This window comes from Passer domesticus, chromosome 6, assembly GCF_036417665.1.
Source record: "Passer domesticus isolate bPasDom1 chromosome 6, bPasDom1.hap1, whole genome shotgun sequence".
Classification (NCBI taxonomy): Eukaryota; Metazoa; Chordata; class Aves; order Passeriformes; family Passeridae; genus Passer; species Passer domesticus.
In genome coordinates, this window is record NC_087479.1 from 23,080,747 (window position 1) to 23,099,189 (window position 18,443).

General features: G+C 52.1%; 1 protein-coding gene across 1 annotated transcript; it reads right to left on the reverse strand.

Moving 5' to 3' along the window:
• Positions 1–73: 73 nt before the first annotated feature.
• Positions 74–17,886, reverse strand: JDP2 (Jun dimerization protein 2). The gene is made up of 4 exons (XM_064423815.1): positions 17,600–17,886; positions 6,412–6,635; positions 1,962–2,066; positions 74–1,126 (listed from the first exon to the last, which is right to left on the reverse strand). Exons 2-4 carry the CDS (start codon positions 6,610–6,612, stop codon positions 941–943), a joined length of 492 nt encoding a protein of 163 aa, XP_064279885.1. The 5' UTR covers positions 6,613–6,635; positions 17,600–17,886; the 3' UTR covers positions 74–940.
• Positions 17,887–18,443: the final 557 nt, after the last annotated feature.

Consider the following 18,443-nt stretch of genomic DNA (forward strand, 5'->3'; position numbering starts at 1 on the left):
AACACACTGGCCTGTTCAGCCCTGGCAGATGCTGCCACAGTGCTGACCCAAACAGAGCTACAGGAGGACAGCATACGCAAAGGTAACATTTACTGAGAGATACAGAACTGAGTATTATGAAGGACATACATGGATGGAGAGGGTAGCGACACCACTGCAGAGGGCAGCTTGGACCCCCTTCCCAGCATGCCAGGAAAGGAGCTGGATGCTACCAGACAAGTAACACAATGGAGATAACTGTGGCATATGTGTTTGTAACAAACAGACCATTATAACATACATTTCTATGGGATCACATCTAGTGATTATATAAATCCATATAGAGATCACTGTATAAAAACTTTGTAAAAAATACTTTAAAAAAGTGTAAAAATGTGCATTCAAAAGCACGGCCGACACGGACAGCTGGGCTGTAAACATTATACTGAGTGTGCTTGTGGGGGGCGCCTGCGCCACCGAGCCCCGACAGGCCTGCCCGCCAGACGGGGCTGCATCAAGTGTTTGTGGTTCTTGGGTGTGGGTTTCCTCTGGAGCATGTGCCAGGAGCAGCAGCAGCCTCTGGGCAGGGTGCTGGTGGGCACTGCCCAGCTGCCACGCCTCAGCCTGCGGCCCCTGCTACCCACGGGCTGCGTGCTCCTCGCAGGACACGCTGTGGCTTTGTGTGTCCCAGGGCTGAGAGCAGGCTGAAGGGTGTGCTGACCTATCACAGGGAGGTTGCCCTCACTGGCACCGCCAGCTCTGCTCCTAGGTTCAGCCTCAGAGTACATGGCTGGCAGGTTCCTGATCTTCTCTGTTCCCATGTTTGGTCCATAGTTCCCAAGGAAGCCCACTGGGTCCTGGCTGCACCAGGCCTGGGTGCACAGTTCTTCATACAGTACATACATTAAAGACCCTGGAAGACCCTGTGCCACTGTCTCCTCCTCCTGGCCCTGTGCCACCTTCACTTCTTCTCTAGCTGCTCCAGCAGTGGGTTGGCTTCACTCTCAGGCGTCTTGATGCTGTCTGTCCGCACGATGCAGGTGGGACGGTGCCGGTTCAGCATCAGGATGAGCTGCTGCCTCTCCTGTTTCAGCTCTTCTATCTGGGCCTTCAGCTCAGCATTCATGAGTTCTAGACGCTCGGACTCCTAGCAGGACAGGAACACAACCGCATGTGACTTTATCTAGCAGGACAAGATACAAGAAACAATTTGGCCAACATGCCACCTCTGCTCAGTGCTGTCCCTCAGCCCCTGCAGCAGGGGGCTGAAGACCTGCCAAGGCATCACATCCCTCCAGGCAGTTCATCCCCAGCCCTGCTGCCTTGTGCTTGGCACTTAGTGCTGTCACACAGAAACACACAGCCACCACCTGGGGCAGGTCTCTGCCGCACCCCAGCAAAACCCGTGCCCGGCTGCTTTCTGTGGTCTGGAAGGTGTTTGGGAACAAACCCATGGTGAAGTTTTCACCCAGCCCATCTGTAAGCATCTGCCCATATGAAATCACTCCTTCCAAGTTGTGTCATCTGCCCATGCCTCACCACTGTTTGCAGAAAAACAGCAAGGTGCTGTGACAGTTTTTCTGCCCTCAGGTTAGAGGTGGAGTAGACATCTGGCCTCTGAGTGGGAAAATCTTTAGGACTTCGGTCAAGGGGCCAGCACATTGCCAGCCCGTCCTGTGCCACACTCACATGGGTATTCCTGCTCCAGCACTAAGGCAGAGACATTATTATTCCTCCCTCACTGCAAGCCCAGAGCCAACCTCCAGCCCACTCCAGCCCTGGTACCATGAGTAAGCTCTGCCTGGGCATGAACATGGTCACCACCTTCACAGCCTCACGAAAAGCAGGGGCTGTATTTTCCCAGATAAAGGCACTGGAGCAAGGGGTGGCAGAGGGGAAGCTCAGGAGGCAATGCTTCCTGCAGCTGGAGCACTGTTCTAGGGAAGTCCCTGCTGTGCCCTGGGACAGATTGGGGCACCCACCCGCTGCAGGAACTCCGTCCTCTCCTTCTTCTTGTTACGACATCGTGCTGCCGCTACTTTGTTTTTCTCCCGGCGCCTTTTCCTCCTCTCTTCTTCCTCATCCAGCTATAACAAGACAGAGAAACCCAGATCAGAGTTGGGGCAGGAGGTAGGGGTGAGCACCTGGCAGCCCCACCCATGGCAGGGCAATGTGGCAGCCACCTGGTCACGAGCCACCAGCAACATGACTTAATCCTCACTGGAACCAGGTACGCTGCTGCTGCAGCCTCTGCCTCCACTTTGTGGGAATACAGAGAAGGTGACCTGTATCCACAGCTGAAGACACGGCTGGTAGGGGACAGACAACCCTTCACAGGGATGCTCCCTCCCTGAGAGAGGGAAGAGACAGAGAATAGAGCCCCCTCCCAGAAACACGGATGGTTTGTCACAATACAGGCTCGGCTCTGTGAGCACAGACATTGAAAGCATCACACACAGCCAAGGACAAGAGGCAGAAAATCCCAGAAGATACCCCAGCTGGGCCTGCCCCATTCCAGTGTCTAGGACACTGCAGTCCTAGGACAGTCTGCTGCAGCACTGTCTGAGTCACGGGGCCACCACAGTAAGGTGGGGACAGGTCCTGCATCCCCTGTGAGGAGGCAGGACACAGCAGTACCTGCACTGTTTGCCATGACTCAGTTCTCTGTGCTCTTTGACTCAATCCACACAGGCCAAGCCAACAGGGCTAGAAAACCATAATCAAAGTATTTACAGATATATGCTGCAAAGCCTATGTAAATGGCCAATGGCATGCCTACATCCAAGAACACAAACTAGCGCCTTCAAGAAAAATCTGAGTGCTGGAAAGCCCTGCAAAGTCAGGTTACACTCTGTAGCATGGATAGTGGAGAAAAGGTCCCCAGTGCCTTCATCCACATTTGGCCTGGGTCTCTGAAATTTGAGGCGTCAGAATGAACTGCCTCATTCCTACTGACTGATACCTGGTGGCCACAAGATCACCCCACATGCAGACACACCAGCAGTGCCTGATGGTAATGAAGGCTGCAGGTTCCATCATCCACAGTAGACTGTGCACAAGCTGCATGTCCAATACACAGCACAGAGCACGCTGTGGAAGGCAATGTCTGAGCTTTATAGCACAAAGAGTTTTGCATCTTTTCTACCTTGCTTTGCAAGCATTATACCACAGCTGCTATTTCAGCTGGGGCGAAAATATTAAGCAAAGCCAGCACAAGCTATGCACAGACTTCCATAATGCCAGGCTGCCACCATTCCCATGAGAAGGCAGTGTCATGGGGCACCAATGTACCACACTCCGGAGAATTGGATGGGAACTGCACTGATACCCCCAAGTCCAGTCAGAAATGGACAGCTCACACTGCACCCACATAGATGTGACAGGTTAGAACTAATCTGGAAAGCACTAAATCTACATTCTGCTGCCAGGTCTTACAAAAGTTCCTGGCAGAAATTAAGAGAAGGTGAACATCAAGGTAGATGCAATTTACCTTGCACATTTACCCTCTACTCATCTACCCCTAAGACAGCTTCTTGGTCTGTTAGTTCAAGGATTACTAGGAGGGTGCATAGAGTTCACATGTGCTCACAGCTCCAAAGCTCAAAAAACACCCCCAAACTTGGCTTCAAAAGTACATCTTGGGGCATAACAGCAACTGGAAAGCAACGACCAACTGCACCAGCCCTCGAAACTGCCTGATATTTCTATGCCCATTGAACTAGAATTAGAGAATAAGTGACCTGTCTCTGACTCCGCCTCCACCCCACAGAGGGCTCAGCAAAGGCCTGTGTCCTTTAGATGGAATACAGATGCCCATGAAAGGCGGCTCAACACAGATAGAAGAAGCGAGAACCCTTGGTTCTGCTTTTTTACCACAGCTCCTGTGGCTTCATAGAAATATAGAAAGGTTTGGAGATCACATAGTTCCAACCCCCCTGCCACAGGCAGGGACACCTTCCAGTACAGCAATTGCTAAAAGCCCCATCCAGCCTGGTCTTGAACACTTCCAGGTATGAGGAATCCACAACTTATCAGGGCAGAGAAGTTCTCTTCTTCAAGACAGCAGGTTTTCCCCAACTGCATCTGCTTGATTTCAGTTCAAAAAGGTGACATGGCCCTGATGCTGAGGGTTAGGACGTTATTCAGAGGCACATGGGGCAGTGATGGTGTATCTCCCAATAGCATGTCCCAGCAGTTGATCTCCAGGGGATGGATCCCTGTGGGTAGAAGTCCCTGTGGAAATGCCTCCTGAACTGCTTCAGTCAGCAGCTGCCAAGACTTGAGGTGATCATCTGCCTGAGGGACAGGGCTCAGTCCAGAGGGAGCACCCCAGGTGGGATTCAGTGGTGGAGGACCCCAGCAGCATCTGTCTACACCTGTCCAAGAGGAGAGCAGCTTTCCCAGTGGGGCTGCCTATCACCCTGCAGAGAAGGTGGCCCCCAACACCCACTGGGTGGGTTTTGTGTGTGCCCCCAGGCACAAACACCCCAATGCCAGGAGATGCTGGTGCCCCCAGCACAGCAGAGAGAGCTGCCTTGCCCAGGCTCATGGCAAGCAGCCTGTCCTCCCAGCCACCACAGAGTGGCACACAGCATTCCTGGGCTCCAGCACCCTGCAAGAGGAAAGCAGCTGCAGGCTGCATTGCAAAACTGTGCGTGGGCAGCTTCTTGGCTACTCATGGGATAAGCAGCTACTGCTTCAGCTCCCTCAGGCTTTTGCTGCAAAGCCTTGCCAAGGGCAGCTCCATTTGCTGTCTTCAACTCCTCAGCTTCATGGGCCATGCAGGGGAGGAGCCAGCTGCATGGAAGGTAGCTGTGCAAGGGCTGTCAGTGGGCTTTCTCTTATCCTTCCTCTACATGGTGTGTAGAGGAACAGCTGGCTCAGAGGACACCCAGCAGTACCTGCTGTGGGGCAGAACTGCCCTGTCCCTGTCACACAGATGCCAGTGACATCACATACCCATGACCACAAAAAGCAAAAGCAGCGGTTGCAGGGACAGCTCTGAAGTGCCCAAAATGCCCCAGGAAAGGAGCTGGGCCTGGGAAGACAGCATAGCCACAGAATCACCCTCTTTCTTCCCTAACCCATGAAGCAAGGCAGGCACTGCAGACCATTTCCTGCAATAATACCCAGGCCAAGAGCTTGGAAGAGAATTTGGCTTCAGCTGCAAATCTGTGACTTGCCCATAGAGTAATGTAAGCCATTAGCATCCCCAGAGCCTCACAATGGCCTCCCACAGTATCCTAGCCTCAGCTCTTCCCACTGCAGAGCTGTCCAAGTCCTTCCCAGGCAACATCCAGGCTGCACAAGCTGACTGTACACTCTTTGGGCAGAGCTCCTATGCAAGGTGATCAGATGAGCTACATCATACCAGTTCTACCCACAGAGTCCACCTCAAACGGCTGGAGGGAAGGAACAGGGATGCTCTGCACAGGTGAGCCTGGCTGCTGCTGAGCTCCTGCCAAAAAATTGAGCTAAATTAAGTGTCAGCACCATTTGGAGAGCAGGGTGCCCACTGGAACTCCTATTTTACTCTTTTCGGCTCACAGCTCATCAGAGGCAGCTTTTCACATCATCCAGCACCTCCTTGCTCATGCTGCCAGAGAACACAAATCGCCCCATCCTCATATGGCATCATCTGAGGTAACCTCACACAGAGCAAATGCTCTGTTCAGAAGGCTGTTTATGGGACCTTCTGACCACAGCCAGCACCCTGCCAGCGTGGGACCTCTGAAACCGTGCGTTCCCAGCTCCATCTGCAGGCAGCAGGAGGTGCAAACACTCACCACCAGTTCAGCCAGAGTCACAGACTGGACAACCAACACATAGGACATAAGGAAAACACTGTCCAAGCATCTCCTGCTTCTGACATGGCAGCCTGTGGTACCGAGCAGAAACTACCCACCTTCTCCATCCCAGGAAACTCGAGGTGAAGCCAGGGCCCACCCCAAGCAATGGGACAGGGGCAGCTCCCAGCCAGCAGTGCCTGTGGCACAGGCTGAATCACTGCCCCACACACCCCATTCCCACTGGAGAGGCAACACAATGCCAGGAGCACCAAGGGCTTGTTGACATGGGTGACAGGCTGTGTGACTTCTACGCTGGGTGCGTGCCCCAGCCTAGGGACACGTTGGTTGCAGCAGACCCCACTCCACACGCAGGGTTTGAGTTCAGATGGCTGCCAATTGCTGCATTGCACCAGGTCTGGAATGCTGAGGCTACCACTGCCAGCCAGGGACAGGAAATCAGGCAGGGAGAAGAGGCAGCCAGTGGAGCAGCTGCTAACATGCACGCACACCACCAAACAGGCAGCTTATAAACCAGGCTGCTGGCCACTGCTGCGACAGCCAAGCACAGGCAGGAGGGAAGCCCAGGCAAATGCAGACAACAGCCCTGCAGGGCCACTTGCAGCCAGCAGCCTGCAATACTCACCTCACTTTTGACAGGCTGGGGTCTCTTGCCAAGCTTCACCTCCAGGAACTGGAGCGGCGAGATCATGGCGCCGATGTTGCGGATGTCAGCGCACTTGAGCTCCTCGGCGCTCAGGGCCGTGCCAGGCAGGCCTGTCAAGGGCCCGAGGCCGGGCAGCGCACCAGCCGTCAGCGACGGGTCGGGGATCTGCCCTGGCATCATAGCAGGGGAAACAGCTTCCCAGGCTGCAGGGGACAGAGACATCCCGTTACAACCCGCTTACAGGGCCGCATGACACAGCACGGGACAAACTCATGCTACAGACACATCACCTACAGGGACAGACATTCTCCCCTCTGCAAAGGCAGAGAATAAGCAGAATCTGTATTAGAGAAACCAAAATATAAGAATCCTGCCAGGAAGAATAGGCTACTGGGGTGTGGGTCAGGAAGAGAAGAGACCTGAGAGGCAAAGCAGCAGAAGAACAGGAGCTGGCTGCAACGACAGTGATGTGATCCCATGGACACCTTTCTCTGGAGTACAGCGGATCAAGGTTTGCTTTTAGCTGAATTTTGAATAATTAATATGTGGATTATTAGTTCAAGAAGAAAATGGCACAAATAGGACCATAATATGCCCTAGGCTGGATTCCTTCTGGGCAGGCTCAGCCACTGGTCAGGGCTGGGACACAGCACACAAAGACCATGGATAAAACTGCAAGGAAAAAAAAAAACAAAAACGCCACTGTACAAACATCTCTCAGCACAGACATGAGGAAACAAAGGCTGGAGGGGAAGGGAAATGGTGCAAGGTTCAAAAGTCCTCTTCTATCATGAAAGAAAAAAAGTGAGAATAGGATCAGGGCAAACTTCAGCAAGTCACTTACAGGGAGGTGAAAGGGAGTTATCAATAAGTATGAAGAACAAGCAGCAAAGATATAATAAAATTAAACCTAAAATGGGAAGTCATAGAGCTGGAGCTGTTACATCAGTCCAAAAGCCACTGGAGCAGATGGTTGTTGGCTGCAATGCAGGTACATCCCTGCTGTGAAACTGGCCTGGGACACTCACAAGTTACCTGCTTACAACATTCAGAGTCACCTTCTGTCCACACAGCAGCCATTTACCCCTCTTCTTCAACTCAACCACATGTCCCAGTGTGTGTGCACTGCTCCCCTTGCTCTGCCCATCCAGAGAAGCCCCAGCACACTGTAGGAGCCTCCACCCCCTTTCTGCCCCTGTGCAGGAGGCACCAAGACAGCAGGGATAAGGACCAGCAATGTCAAGAGAGAAACAGTGGACCCAAAATCTCAGTGTGCAGCTTCCTGCAACCACAAGAGCCAGTCAGAAGGCAGGATTCAACAAACAGCTGGGGAAACTCATGGAGGCTCTCACAGCACCAAGTGTCAGAGAAAGGAGGAGCATTAAATGAGGGATAACCTGCACTGGGCCTGCTCTTTCCAAAGCATCCACTCTCATGTGCTGAGAGAGCAGGTAACAGGTGATAGAGACTTTTGGTTCAGGCAGCACAGTTGTGCACTCATGCACACACACTTAGCCAAGCCAGCTGCTCAGCACTTGTGACAAGGTGACAAATCTATCTCAGTACCAGGTTGAAAACTTGAGTAAAGCTGCATGTGAGATAAAACTGCTGGATCACAGAATCACAGAAAGTTGAGGCTGGGAGGGATCTCTGGAGATTGCCTGGTCCAACTGCCCAGCTCAGGTGGAGTCAGTGGGAGCAGGCTGAACAGGGTTAATCGTGACAGAGAAGTTAAGGATTTCTTGGCACTGGCACATCTCTTTACCCATGAGATTATTTGATATATTTGTTAACATGAAGGAACCAGAGATAAGCAGCAGAAGGAAAGGAAAAACAAGCACAGCGGCTAGTCAAGGGCAGAGAGGCTAATGCAAGCTCCACAGCATCCAGCACAGGTGCTGTGCAAGCTGTATTGTTGTGACAGACAGAATGATTTGCAGCAGAGAGTGTCTACAACCTGCAATGAGCTGTGAGCTGTCAAACAGTCTAATCTGCCAGTGAAGAGGTCCAGGTGTCAGCATGAGATGTCCCCTGGCAGGGTTTGCTCAGCTGTGACCAAGAATTGGGAAAGAGCAGGGAAAGCAGATGAAGCAAGACAGAAACCATAAAGAGGAATCAAGCCCTCTGTTCCAGTCATCCTTTAGGAGACCAGAGAGGGGAGAGCAAGCCAGTGTTCAGCAGTGCTGGGAGCACTGCTGTGGGGAGAGGAAGCTGGGCAGGGAGGAGGTGATCTGCATAAGGTGATTAAAGCCTGAAGAGAAGACAGGGAAGACAGACAAGTAACTTTCCAAGAGAAGAGCTACTACCTGATGAAATGCACTCCTGCCCATTTGGTGACAGAAAAGAAAGAGAAAATACTTGGTAATGATACTTGACCTCAGAAAAGACTGCAAGTCAACTCCCTGAGACTGCAAGAACCTTAACTGATGGAAAGTATTCATTCTTCCACAGAGATCTCTAAACTAGAAAAATGTAATTCCACATCTGTAGTGGAATCTTGTACTGACATCTTGTACCAGAATCTGCACCAACATCTTGTAAGGTGCCCAGAGATGCCCAATGCAGCTGGGCTCTGAAGCTGCACACGACCTCCCTCCCCCTTCCTTTCAGGCCTACACATGGCTAAGATGCTTCACCCCTCCAGAAAAAAGTACCATCACACCCTGAGGCTGCACTCCAGACAGGAAAACACAAGTTATTTAGGGAGTGTGGCTAAATCCCTACTACCTTCCTCAGAGATCATCCCTCTCCAGCAGGAAGGCACCAGGTCAATGAGGTGGCATGAGAAACGGGAGATGAATCTAGAGGTTCTTCCCAAGACCCCCTGCCACAAGACAGAGCTGTATGGAGTTAAATCCAGTCTTCCATTTTGGGATAGCTGTATACACTGCAGAGCTGGCCATTTCCCTGATGCTGCCACCAAGGTGACATGCTGTGGCACTGGGGAAGGCACCTGCCAATAGCAGCACGGCCCAAGCCAGCAATCCCACAGATATGTGCCCCCAGCTTGAACAGCTTACATCAAAATTTAAAAAATAAAATAGAAAAATAATCAGTAGCAAAACTATTATGAGCATTCACTTGAAGTCTCTCACAGACTGATTTGGGGCCCTGACCCACCCTTTCACAGGCTTCAGGATGAGAATTGACTTGAACCCAGCACTGGAGGCCAAAATCCATTCTGGACTTGGAGGGCTTGGTTTTAATTTATTCATAGAATCATAGAATAGGCTGAGTTGGAGGAACCCATCAGGATCATTGAGTCCAGCTCCTGACACTGCACAGGACAGCCCAAGAGTCACACCATGTACCTCAGACTGTTGTCCAGACACTTACTGAACTCTGTCAGGCTTGGTTCTGTGACCACTTACTTGGGGAGGCTGTTCCAGTGCTCAACCACCCTCTGGATGAAAAACCTTTTTCTGATATCCAACCTAAACCTCCCCTGCCTCAGCTTCATGCCATTTCCTCGAGTCCTGTCACTGGTCACAAGAGTACCTGTCCATCCTCTTCCCCTCACAAGGAAGTTGTAGACTGCAGTGAGGTCTCCCCTCAGTCTGTTTTTCTCCAGGCTGAACAGACCAAGTGACCTCAGCCACTCCTCCTGCAGTTTCCCCTCCAGGCCCATCACCATCCTCATGGCACTCCTTTGGATGCCCTCTAATCACTTAATCCCTTTTCTCTATTGTGGTGCCCAAAACTGCTCACAGTATTCAAGGTGAGGCCACACATGTGTGGGGCAGAGCAGGACAATCCCATCCCTTGACTGGCTGGCCATGCTGTGCTTCATTTTCTTCCATCATGACATGCAGTTGACAGCACCCAGGCTAGACAGTCCAGGTCCTCAGGCAGACTGAATAGAGAGTCACTGCAATTTATGAAATAAGGAGCAAGGAGAAATCCATTCTTCAGGCCGTGGAACCTGACCACTCAGCACCCTCCCCCATGCACTCCTGAGCCTGGGCAGGTTCCTGGGGACAAGTGGCTAAAGATTTGAGAAGACACTTTGTTTTCTCCAGCACATCTTCTCCTTCTGCATCTCTGATCTGGTAGCTTGATATGCCTTGAAACAGCCTCTGTACCAGCGTAACACACAACACAGGTCAGAGTGAAGGGGCTGGCCCAGTATCCAATATGCTCTAAAAATTCATCCTGGATCCAGGGACTGCAGTGCCAAAGCCCAAATGACACCTGCACAGTGTAAACTAAATCTTAAGTTCATCAAACCAAGTGCCAGAAGCCTTCTGGATAATCATAAACCTGCACATTAAGATGAACTGAGAACTAAGTAGAAAGCGGGGAAAGTGCCTTCTACAGGTGAGAGCTTGCTCAGGGGTCAGAAAGCTCAGGAGCACATTGAGAACTGCCAAGAGTCAAGCTGAATTAGACCTTGGAGAGGAACCTAACACCATTCCCAGCAGGGCTATAACCATGGAAATAAAAAGGAATGAGGAGAGGTGCCATCCCTCTCTGCAAAGCAGGTGTGCAATAACAGATCATTTCCCCAGTTCTTGAGGGCCCTCAGCCCCAGCTCTGCCACTCCTGCTGACTGGAAGGACTCGAACAACCTCTAAGTTTGTTCCACTCCTTTGCTTCTTCCTAATGTAAGCACAACTTTCTTTTCATCCCAAGTCCCAGATACCTTCCCATTCTTTTCCAGCGAGTGCCAGAGGGAAGTTGTACTTTAATCATGTAAAAAAGCCAGAGTATGGAATTCTATGTAATACTTTGGTCTTCCTCCCAAAGCCATTATCCTGGCAGACATGGACATGCCTACCTACAGTTCCAGCATACTGGTACCACGTTCACATGGTAGGGCATAACTTTAAAGTTCAGGATCTGAGTCTGACCTTTAAGTTGCAGCTCTTCAACAGCCACATCTGCCTGGATGGGGTGAATACAGCTGGTGCCTTGCCAATTCTCCCTTGCAGCATCTGCTATTTCTAAGGCACATGAACTAACTCACCTCTGTATTCATTCACTTTCCAACACAGTGCTTTAGTTGGGATTCTTTTTTTTTCTTTCTTTTCAGAACTGATTAATAACACAGCCTTTTTCCCTCAATGCCAGGTGGTCTTTCAACATCTCCTTACACGAACTTGGAAATGTCATGTCTTCAGTAAAACCTAGCTTTCCGGTGTCCTACATTTAAACCACACAATTCCTTTGTAGGCATTGTACCAGCTATGCTTTTTCACATAATGAAGCCAATAGCAGCACATCAAGGGAAAAAAGAATGTGCAGTCTTGCATATGACCATTGGATCAGCATGACACCAGCCTCTTGAGTTTACATTCACCATAACTCTGCCTTCTGCACCAACACTATTCATCATTTTGTGCCATGACATCAAGATGCTCCAGAGTGAATTAGGAGACAAAGAAGGCTTTCTTACAACTTCAGTTCAATGATGAGTACCTTATACCATTCCTTGCTCTGTTCAGCAACCATCTTTGCAGCAAAAATCTGGTCAACACATGATTTCACAGGTCAAAATTCAGTTTTTATTTCCTTAGCTTTGCCTCTACACTCCCTTATTCTGGTTAAAATGCTGTAACACAAGACCTGACCTCTTGCCGAAATGTCTGTAAACCCTCCTGATAATTGCAGCAACTTTTGCATCCTTGCTTTGGCGCTGTTCTTCCTGTGGCTTCAGTCAACTCAGTTATTCTATCAGCAGTCTCATACTCAAAAAGCTGCCACCAGTACAGCTTTCTTTGCTCACCTTGGTTTTGCTGTATCTCCCACCAGTTTCAAGTGTTTGTGTGCTTTGTTCCCCAATTATGTCCTTATGGTCAGCAGTCTGTGACACTGGGTTGATTTAATATTTCTTAAAGGCAGTACCCATTACTCTTCGTTTTTCTCCTACTGCCAGAGTCTGTTATCTTCTGGAAACCACAGCCTAGAGGGAAGAAGCTTTACCAAGTTCTTTCTGTCCCATACAGTTGCTCAGCTTCCTCAGTGACACTGCCCCCACATACCATTCTATTCTTTCTGCTGCAGTTCTGACCTTCATGTTCTTGGGCTTGCCTTTTTTTTTTAATGGGTTGGGGTTTTTTCTCTTCCTATACTGATTTGGCTACTGCTTTTTCAGGGGACTCTTTGTTTGCGTTTGTGTTTGGGGTTTTTTTTTAAAGCTGATGTTTGCACAGCAGTTACAGCATAAATCTAACATGGGTAGGAGGCATAATTCGTATAACCCAGGGGGGTTGTGCTCCACTTGCTAGGCTGTATTCACACCCTCCTGCCACCTCTTCACTGCTATTCTTACCCACAGACTAAAACTGGCACAGGAGTGCCTACCTGTGTTGAAATCATGCATTCAATTCCCTGCACATGGACTGCCTCAGTTTGTATCCATCATCCTATGCACCCAGAGGCGTTGTTTATTTCTTTATACACCAACTGCAGTTGCTACTGTTGCATCACGAGCATCATCCTGCAGAGACAACCATGACATCCCAAAGCAGGCTCTGACAGTCACACTTCAATTTGACTTGCCATTACTGCCTTATCTCTGGTGTCAGCTTCCTTGGTAAGAGTGAGGACTATTTGCAGCCTTATTATCAGTTTTGCTGCTTATAATACAATCACAGTTTCTCACAACATAAGCTATTTCACATGTGCTGACATTTATAATGGTTGATCCAAGTACCCTTCTGATGCTCAGAGAGCCAGTCTAGCATCTAATATTGCCAGCCAGCAGATTCTGACACTCTGTACCTACCAGCATGTTTCTTTTTGCCCATGTTGAGCACAGCTCTAAGGCATAGTCTGTCCTACCAGCCCTTCTCCATGCTGCCTGCAGAATAAAGGCCATGCTTGCCTGGTATTCTCTCAGCAGGCTCAGCCTGGGTTCCTGCCATTACTTGTCAGCTGGCACGCATCAGAGCACTGCTGAAGTCTGTAAGCCACCATACAAGCAATCTTTGAACTCTTCGTCAGTCTGCTAGCACCTAGCACAACACTGCCATTTGTATGTACTGTCTTGGAGCACCCAAGTCACAGGAACTGGCCTTTCATCTGCTCCTGGCCAACAGGGAATAATAATTCTGATTTGGAGATCAGAAGCAGCGCTACCAGCTTCTAGTTCCTTAGAGTCTACTCTGCTTTATTGCCATTTTTAAACTTTTTTTTAGCTCCTGCCTATCAAGTTACCTCAGTCGGTATGTCATACATCGAATCTATCTAGTTCCTTCTGTGAGCAGGATGATTTATATGAAAGGCCTTTCCTGACATACCCAGCTTCTCATTAACCAAGAATGCAACTTCCTAAACAGAGACAGGGCAGTTGGCTACCACTCTTTCTCTGAAGCTCTGAGCCACTTGCTTTTTTCCATCTGGACTCTTCTGAGAAGACTGCAGAGTGCTGGTGGTCTGAAGCCTACAGACCTTCTTCCACTTCCACTTTGCAGTTCAGGCCCCAGTGGGGACAGATGAAGGCAGAAAGACACCACCACATATTCCCAGTGCCACAAGGACCTTGCCATGCAATTAGAGCTTTCTTCTGCTATCTAAAACATGAGACTCTCCCATTGCCACACAATTCTACCTGCTCTAGATGTATTTAATTTTGTGTAGCACCTTGTAGTCATATCTTCTGGCTAGCTGCTTCTGCTCTTCACTGTTAAAAGCACAAACTTGCAGGGCCAGTGCCAAGCACCACAGTGATCAAAGTTATTTGCCAAACATCAGAACACAGCAGCAGACAAGGCCTTTGCGGGTAACCAGTCTTTTCAGATCCCCATGCAGAAGCTCTGGCAAACATGGACTTTAACAACAGCCACAGTATTCATTCAGTTGCTGAACCTGTTGATGCCAAGGAACCCACCATCTATAACATACTGAAAAGTTGCAGTGACACCACCTGGGATAAAAACATGCATGCTCTCTCTCTACTGAGCTCCTAACATTACTTACTGTTTTATGGCATCACAGAAATCCCCCTTGTTTAAAGGCCAGGTAAAGGCATGGTCACAGCATGGCCTATCAAGTGCACTGAGGTGGAGCACACCACCCCAGAATGCAGGACACTGCAGCACCTCACTACTCACTGCAGTGCCTCCACAACCTATTTCCATCCCAGGAGGGAGAGACAGCTCCTACAACCAGGTTCCAGGATTGCAGGTCCAAAAATGCATCTGTGCCCTTCCCACAGAACTCCGAGCTGCCATTCTTGCTGTTCCTCTCCTCCCACAGGCAACCCATGCTGGGAGAAGAGTTGCAGGGTTTGTGAACACCCACACATGTAACCTCCCACCCCCAGTTCAGAGTGAGTGGGGGGCCACAATGCTGAGAGGAAGAAGGAGCCATGAAGAACTATTCCTCAGGAGGCGGAATTCTAAACCTACTTCATGAGTGGGAACATTCTGGCTCAGTGCTGCACATCTAGCTGGCAGGAGGAACATCCGAGGCATTGATGGACAGAGGGCTATGAGAAGCTTTCTAAAAACAGGAATGCAAAGCGCCCTGCTGCCCTCCCTCCTCTTCTCCTTCAGGGAAGCTCAGAGCTTCCTACACGGTGCTCACAGGGCAGCCCAGAGCAGACAGCACCTCTTTGGCAGAAATGCCATTTTGCAGCCCCTGGCCCAGCCGAGTCTCACCATTAGGCCTCCACGCCTGTCTAATGCTTTCACTTCTTGTCCCTTTCGTGAGGAGGGGGAATACTGGTTCTCCAGTCCTCGGCTTTAGAAATAATCTCCATTTGCCATTAGCAAAGCAGGCAGCTCACAGCCCTTCCTCCCTGAGCATTTTCCTCCATGCCTTTCCAGGGCAGCAAAAAGCTCTAGTTTAGCTGCTCCTACCACTGCAATGCAGCGATTGACTTCCAAGCAACCTGTGACAGCAGGGGTTTGTACAGCACCTACCACAGCAAGGCTCCCCTACTGTGATAGTTAATTGCAATAGCTGTAAAAAATGCCATTAATTATCACAGTATTATTAAGACTGTAATTAATTATTTGAGGTTGCACCACCCACAGGACGGCAGCACAGAGCAGGAAGGTAAAAGCCAGCCTGTTTGTACCTGAAGCACCTCAAAGGGGTTTGAGAAGGAAGGAATACCTGGTCTGAGAAAACATCAGTGTCTGAGCTGCAGCCTAACAACTGACTTGTTGAAATTACCCAAGACCTTCCATAACCACATGTGGTCAGGGCTAGAACCTTCTTCAAGAAGACAATCCTGCTCCAGCACAAAGCTCTGCCCTCAGGGGCCAAGGACAGCCTCAGAGATGACAGCCCCCACACTCCCTACAAACTCCTCAAAATTATGCCTTAAATACCAGGGTCATCCACAAAGACCTCTAATCCATATAAAGACCAGCTCTGGCTAGTTTGCAACAGCACTGCTCAGCTCAGAGGCCCATATGTGCCTTCAGCTCTCTGTCTGCATGTTAAAATAGCCTGCAATGTTTGGATTGATACTCTGGACAGTCCAAGCAACTAAGACATGCAGCCAAAGACAGATGGCATCAGGTTTGCAGTGTCCCCTCCTCGCTGCACTGCAGGACACACACACATGCTGGCAAGGGGTCCCGTGGCTCACCATGGCTCTGCCTCCCTTGCTCTTGGGGCCAGGCCCACTACGAACAGCCACTGCAGTGAAAAGAGCCTCTTACAGCTTCACATTCAAGTCACTGCAGGCTGCCAAGTACCTGGCCCAGGCAATGCAGCTGAAGTAGCAAACACCAGCACAGGGAAGGAGACCACAGAACAGATGCTCAGTGCTCCTTGAGCACTTGGACACACTGCTCAGATGGACAGGGCAGGAGGAGGCAAGAGGTCTGAGGGAGTATTTACTCTTCCTTGGCAAGAACGTAGCACAGGGACCTTTGTATCCTGTAAGGAGGGAAATACTCAACTGTGAAGATGGAGGGAAAGCATCCATAGGCATCTCAATGAAGAAGCAGAGGCAATAACCTGCACACTAATTCAGCAGATTTGTTAATTCCCCAGGCACCAGGAGCAATCAATTGCTGCATGACCCAGTAATGATGTGGATGGCAGCTCCTGCACCCACACACTCATCCCCTAGATGGGCAGGTTTTTGCATTTTTAAATCACTAGGACTCCTACTAAGAATCTGAACTCCAAAGGCTGGCATTCACAGATACCCTTACACAAGCTTTTACCAACAAATTTCCAGGGCAGACTCTGTCAAGAGCCTCCAGAAACAGATTTTTATGCAAGTTTCCCCAAAACTAGCTAAAAAAATCCCGGTCTGAACTGCAGAAGCATTTGCTTCTGCTGAGCTCTTGGAGTCCAAGCACACACACACACTCACACACACTCACAGTTTGGCAGTGGTTGTGTTCCAGGGCTGGTAATGCAAGCCATGGAGCAGGCTGCCAAGACAAGCAAGAGAACGAGCCAGGCCCTGTTTCATTGGCCACCATACGCTGCATATGGCCCTGGAACCAGCCAGCACAGTGTTCTCACCCTCCTTGAAGGCATAGGAGACCCTGTGTTTTCAAATACACCTCCACAGGGCCTTCGTTAAAGGAAAATGGAAACATAACGTGGCTCTTGCTCCCCTGGTATTTCTCCCTTTCCCCCAGTTTGCTCTCAAACCTATTTCCCTTCCATGGAAAAAAAAGAAAAGTGCCTCCTGGAGCAGAGCGTGCAAAAGAATGCAACTTCCATTCAACTCCATGCCTGACTGCTAAAGCGGACTTGGGACCGCGCGGCGGGGGCACCTCCAGGGCCCCTTTCCCTCCCCGGGCCTCCCGGGCTGGAGACACGGCTGGCGACAAGCAGCCGGCCCGGCAGCGCCGGGAGTCCGCGCCCCTCACCTGCGCTCCCAGCCGGCAGGTGAAGGGGGGGAGCCGCCCCGCAGCTCCTCAGCGCAGCGGCAGCCCCGGGCCAGGCAGCCCCCGGGCCAGGCAGCCCCCGGGCCAGGCAGCCCCTGGGCCAGGCAGCCCCCGGGCCAGGCAGCCCGGCCCCGCGCGGCTGCGGGGGCAGCAGCCCGGCTCCGAGCCGCCCATGCGGCTGTGCCCGCCCCCGCCGAGGCTCTCCCGCATCTCCGCGGCGCGCCCGGCCGCCCGGACAGCAGCAGCCTGCCCGCCGCCGCGGGATGCTCCTGCGGGCGCCCCCGCTCCACGGCCGCTGCCCGCCGCCCCCGCCACAGCCCCGGCCCGCCCGGGCGACCCCCGCCCGCGCCCGTACCCACCGTGCAGGGCGAGCGGGCTGCCGGGCTGCCCGCGGGGCCCGGCCGTAGGGGCCGGGCGCGGGCTGCAGGCTCAGCCCCGCCGCCTCCGCCGCTGCCCCGACCCCCGGGCCCCGCCGGGTGCCGATGTCGGTGCCGGCCGCCGCCGGGACGCCTCGGCCCGCCACCGCCCGCCGCCCCGGTGCGCGCCTCCCGCAGGCTGTGGCAGGCGGCGGGGTGGGTTGCATCAGCCCCGGTTATATAGCGGCCCCTGGGCTGCGGGGAGGGGTCGGGAATGCGGAACCGGCCGGGCTGCCAGCGCCACACGTCAGGGAGGGCGGGGGAGCGGGGCCGCGGGGCGGGGAGCGCCGCGCAGGGGTGGGACCAGCCGGGGCACCCCGGCATCCCGCACCTCGGCATCCCGCACCCCACGGCCACGCATCCCACACCGCACGGCCCGGCCTCTGCGCATCCTGCACCCCGGGGCTCCGCACCCGCCACCCTTCGGCAACCTCTGCCCTCGCAGCCGGCATCCCCGGCACGCTCCGGCAGCTCTTGACCCCTCCGCACGCCGGGACAAGGCACCCCAACCGGGTGCGTGTCTCCCCGCGCTCCTCCGCGCACTCTCTGCTTCCCTCCGGGCGCTCTCGTCCCCCGGCGAACGCCTGGACACCGTCCCGGGCAGCCCCGGCGACCCGGCCCGGTGCTGCTCAGCCGTGCCCGAGCTGGCCCGATTTGTGCAGAGCCTCCGCCCCTCAGTCCTGAGCCTGGGAAGAAGGAGGCAAAGGACCAGAGAGAGTATCCAGTGCTCCCCAGCATCAAGCACACCGCACTCAGGGTAGCAAAGGCACGGGGCAGGCAGGGCTGC

Coding starts and splice junctions, on each gene's coding strand:
- JDP2 (XM_064423815.1), bottom strand. CDS start 6,612: ATGATGCCAGGGCAGATCCCCGACCCGTCGCTGACGGCTGGTGCGCTG. Junction 2,067..6,411: donor CCCAGCCTGTCAAAAGTGAG/GTGAGTATTGCA, acceptor GTCTTGTTATAG/CTGGATGAGGAAGAAGAGAG. Junction 1,127..1,961: donor GGACGGAGTTCCTGCAGCGG/GTGGGTGCCCCA, acceptor CTGTCCTGCTAG/GAGTCCGAGCGTCTAGAACT.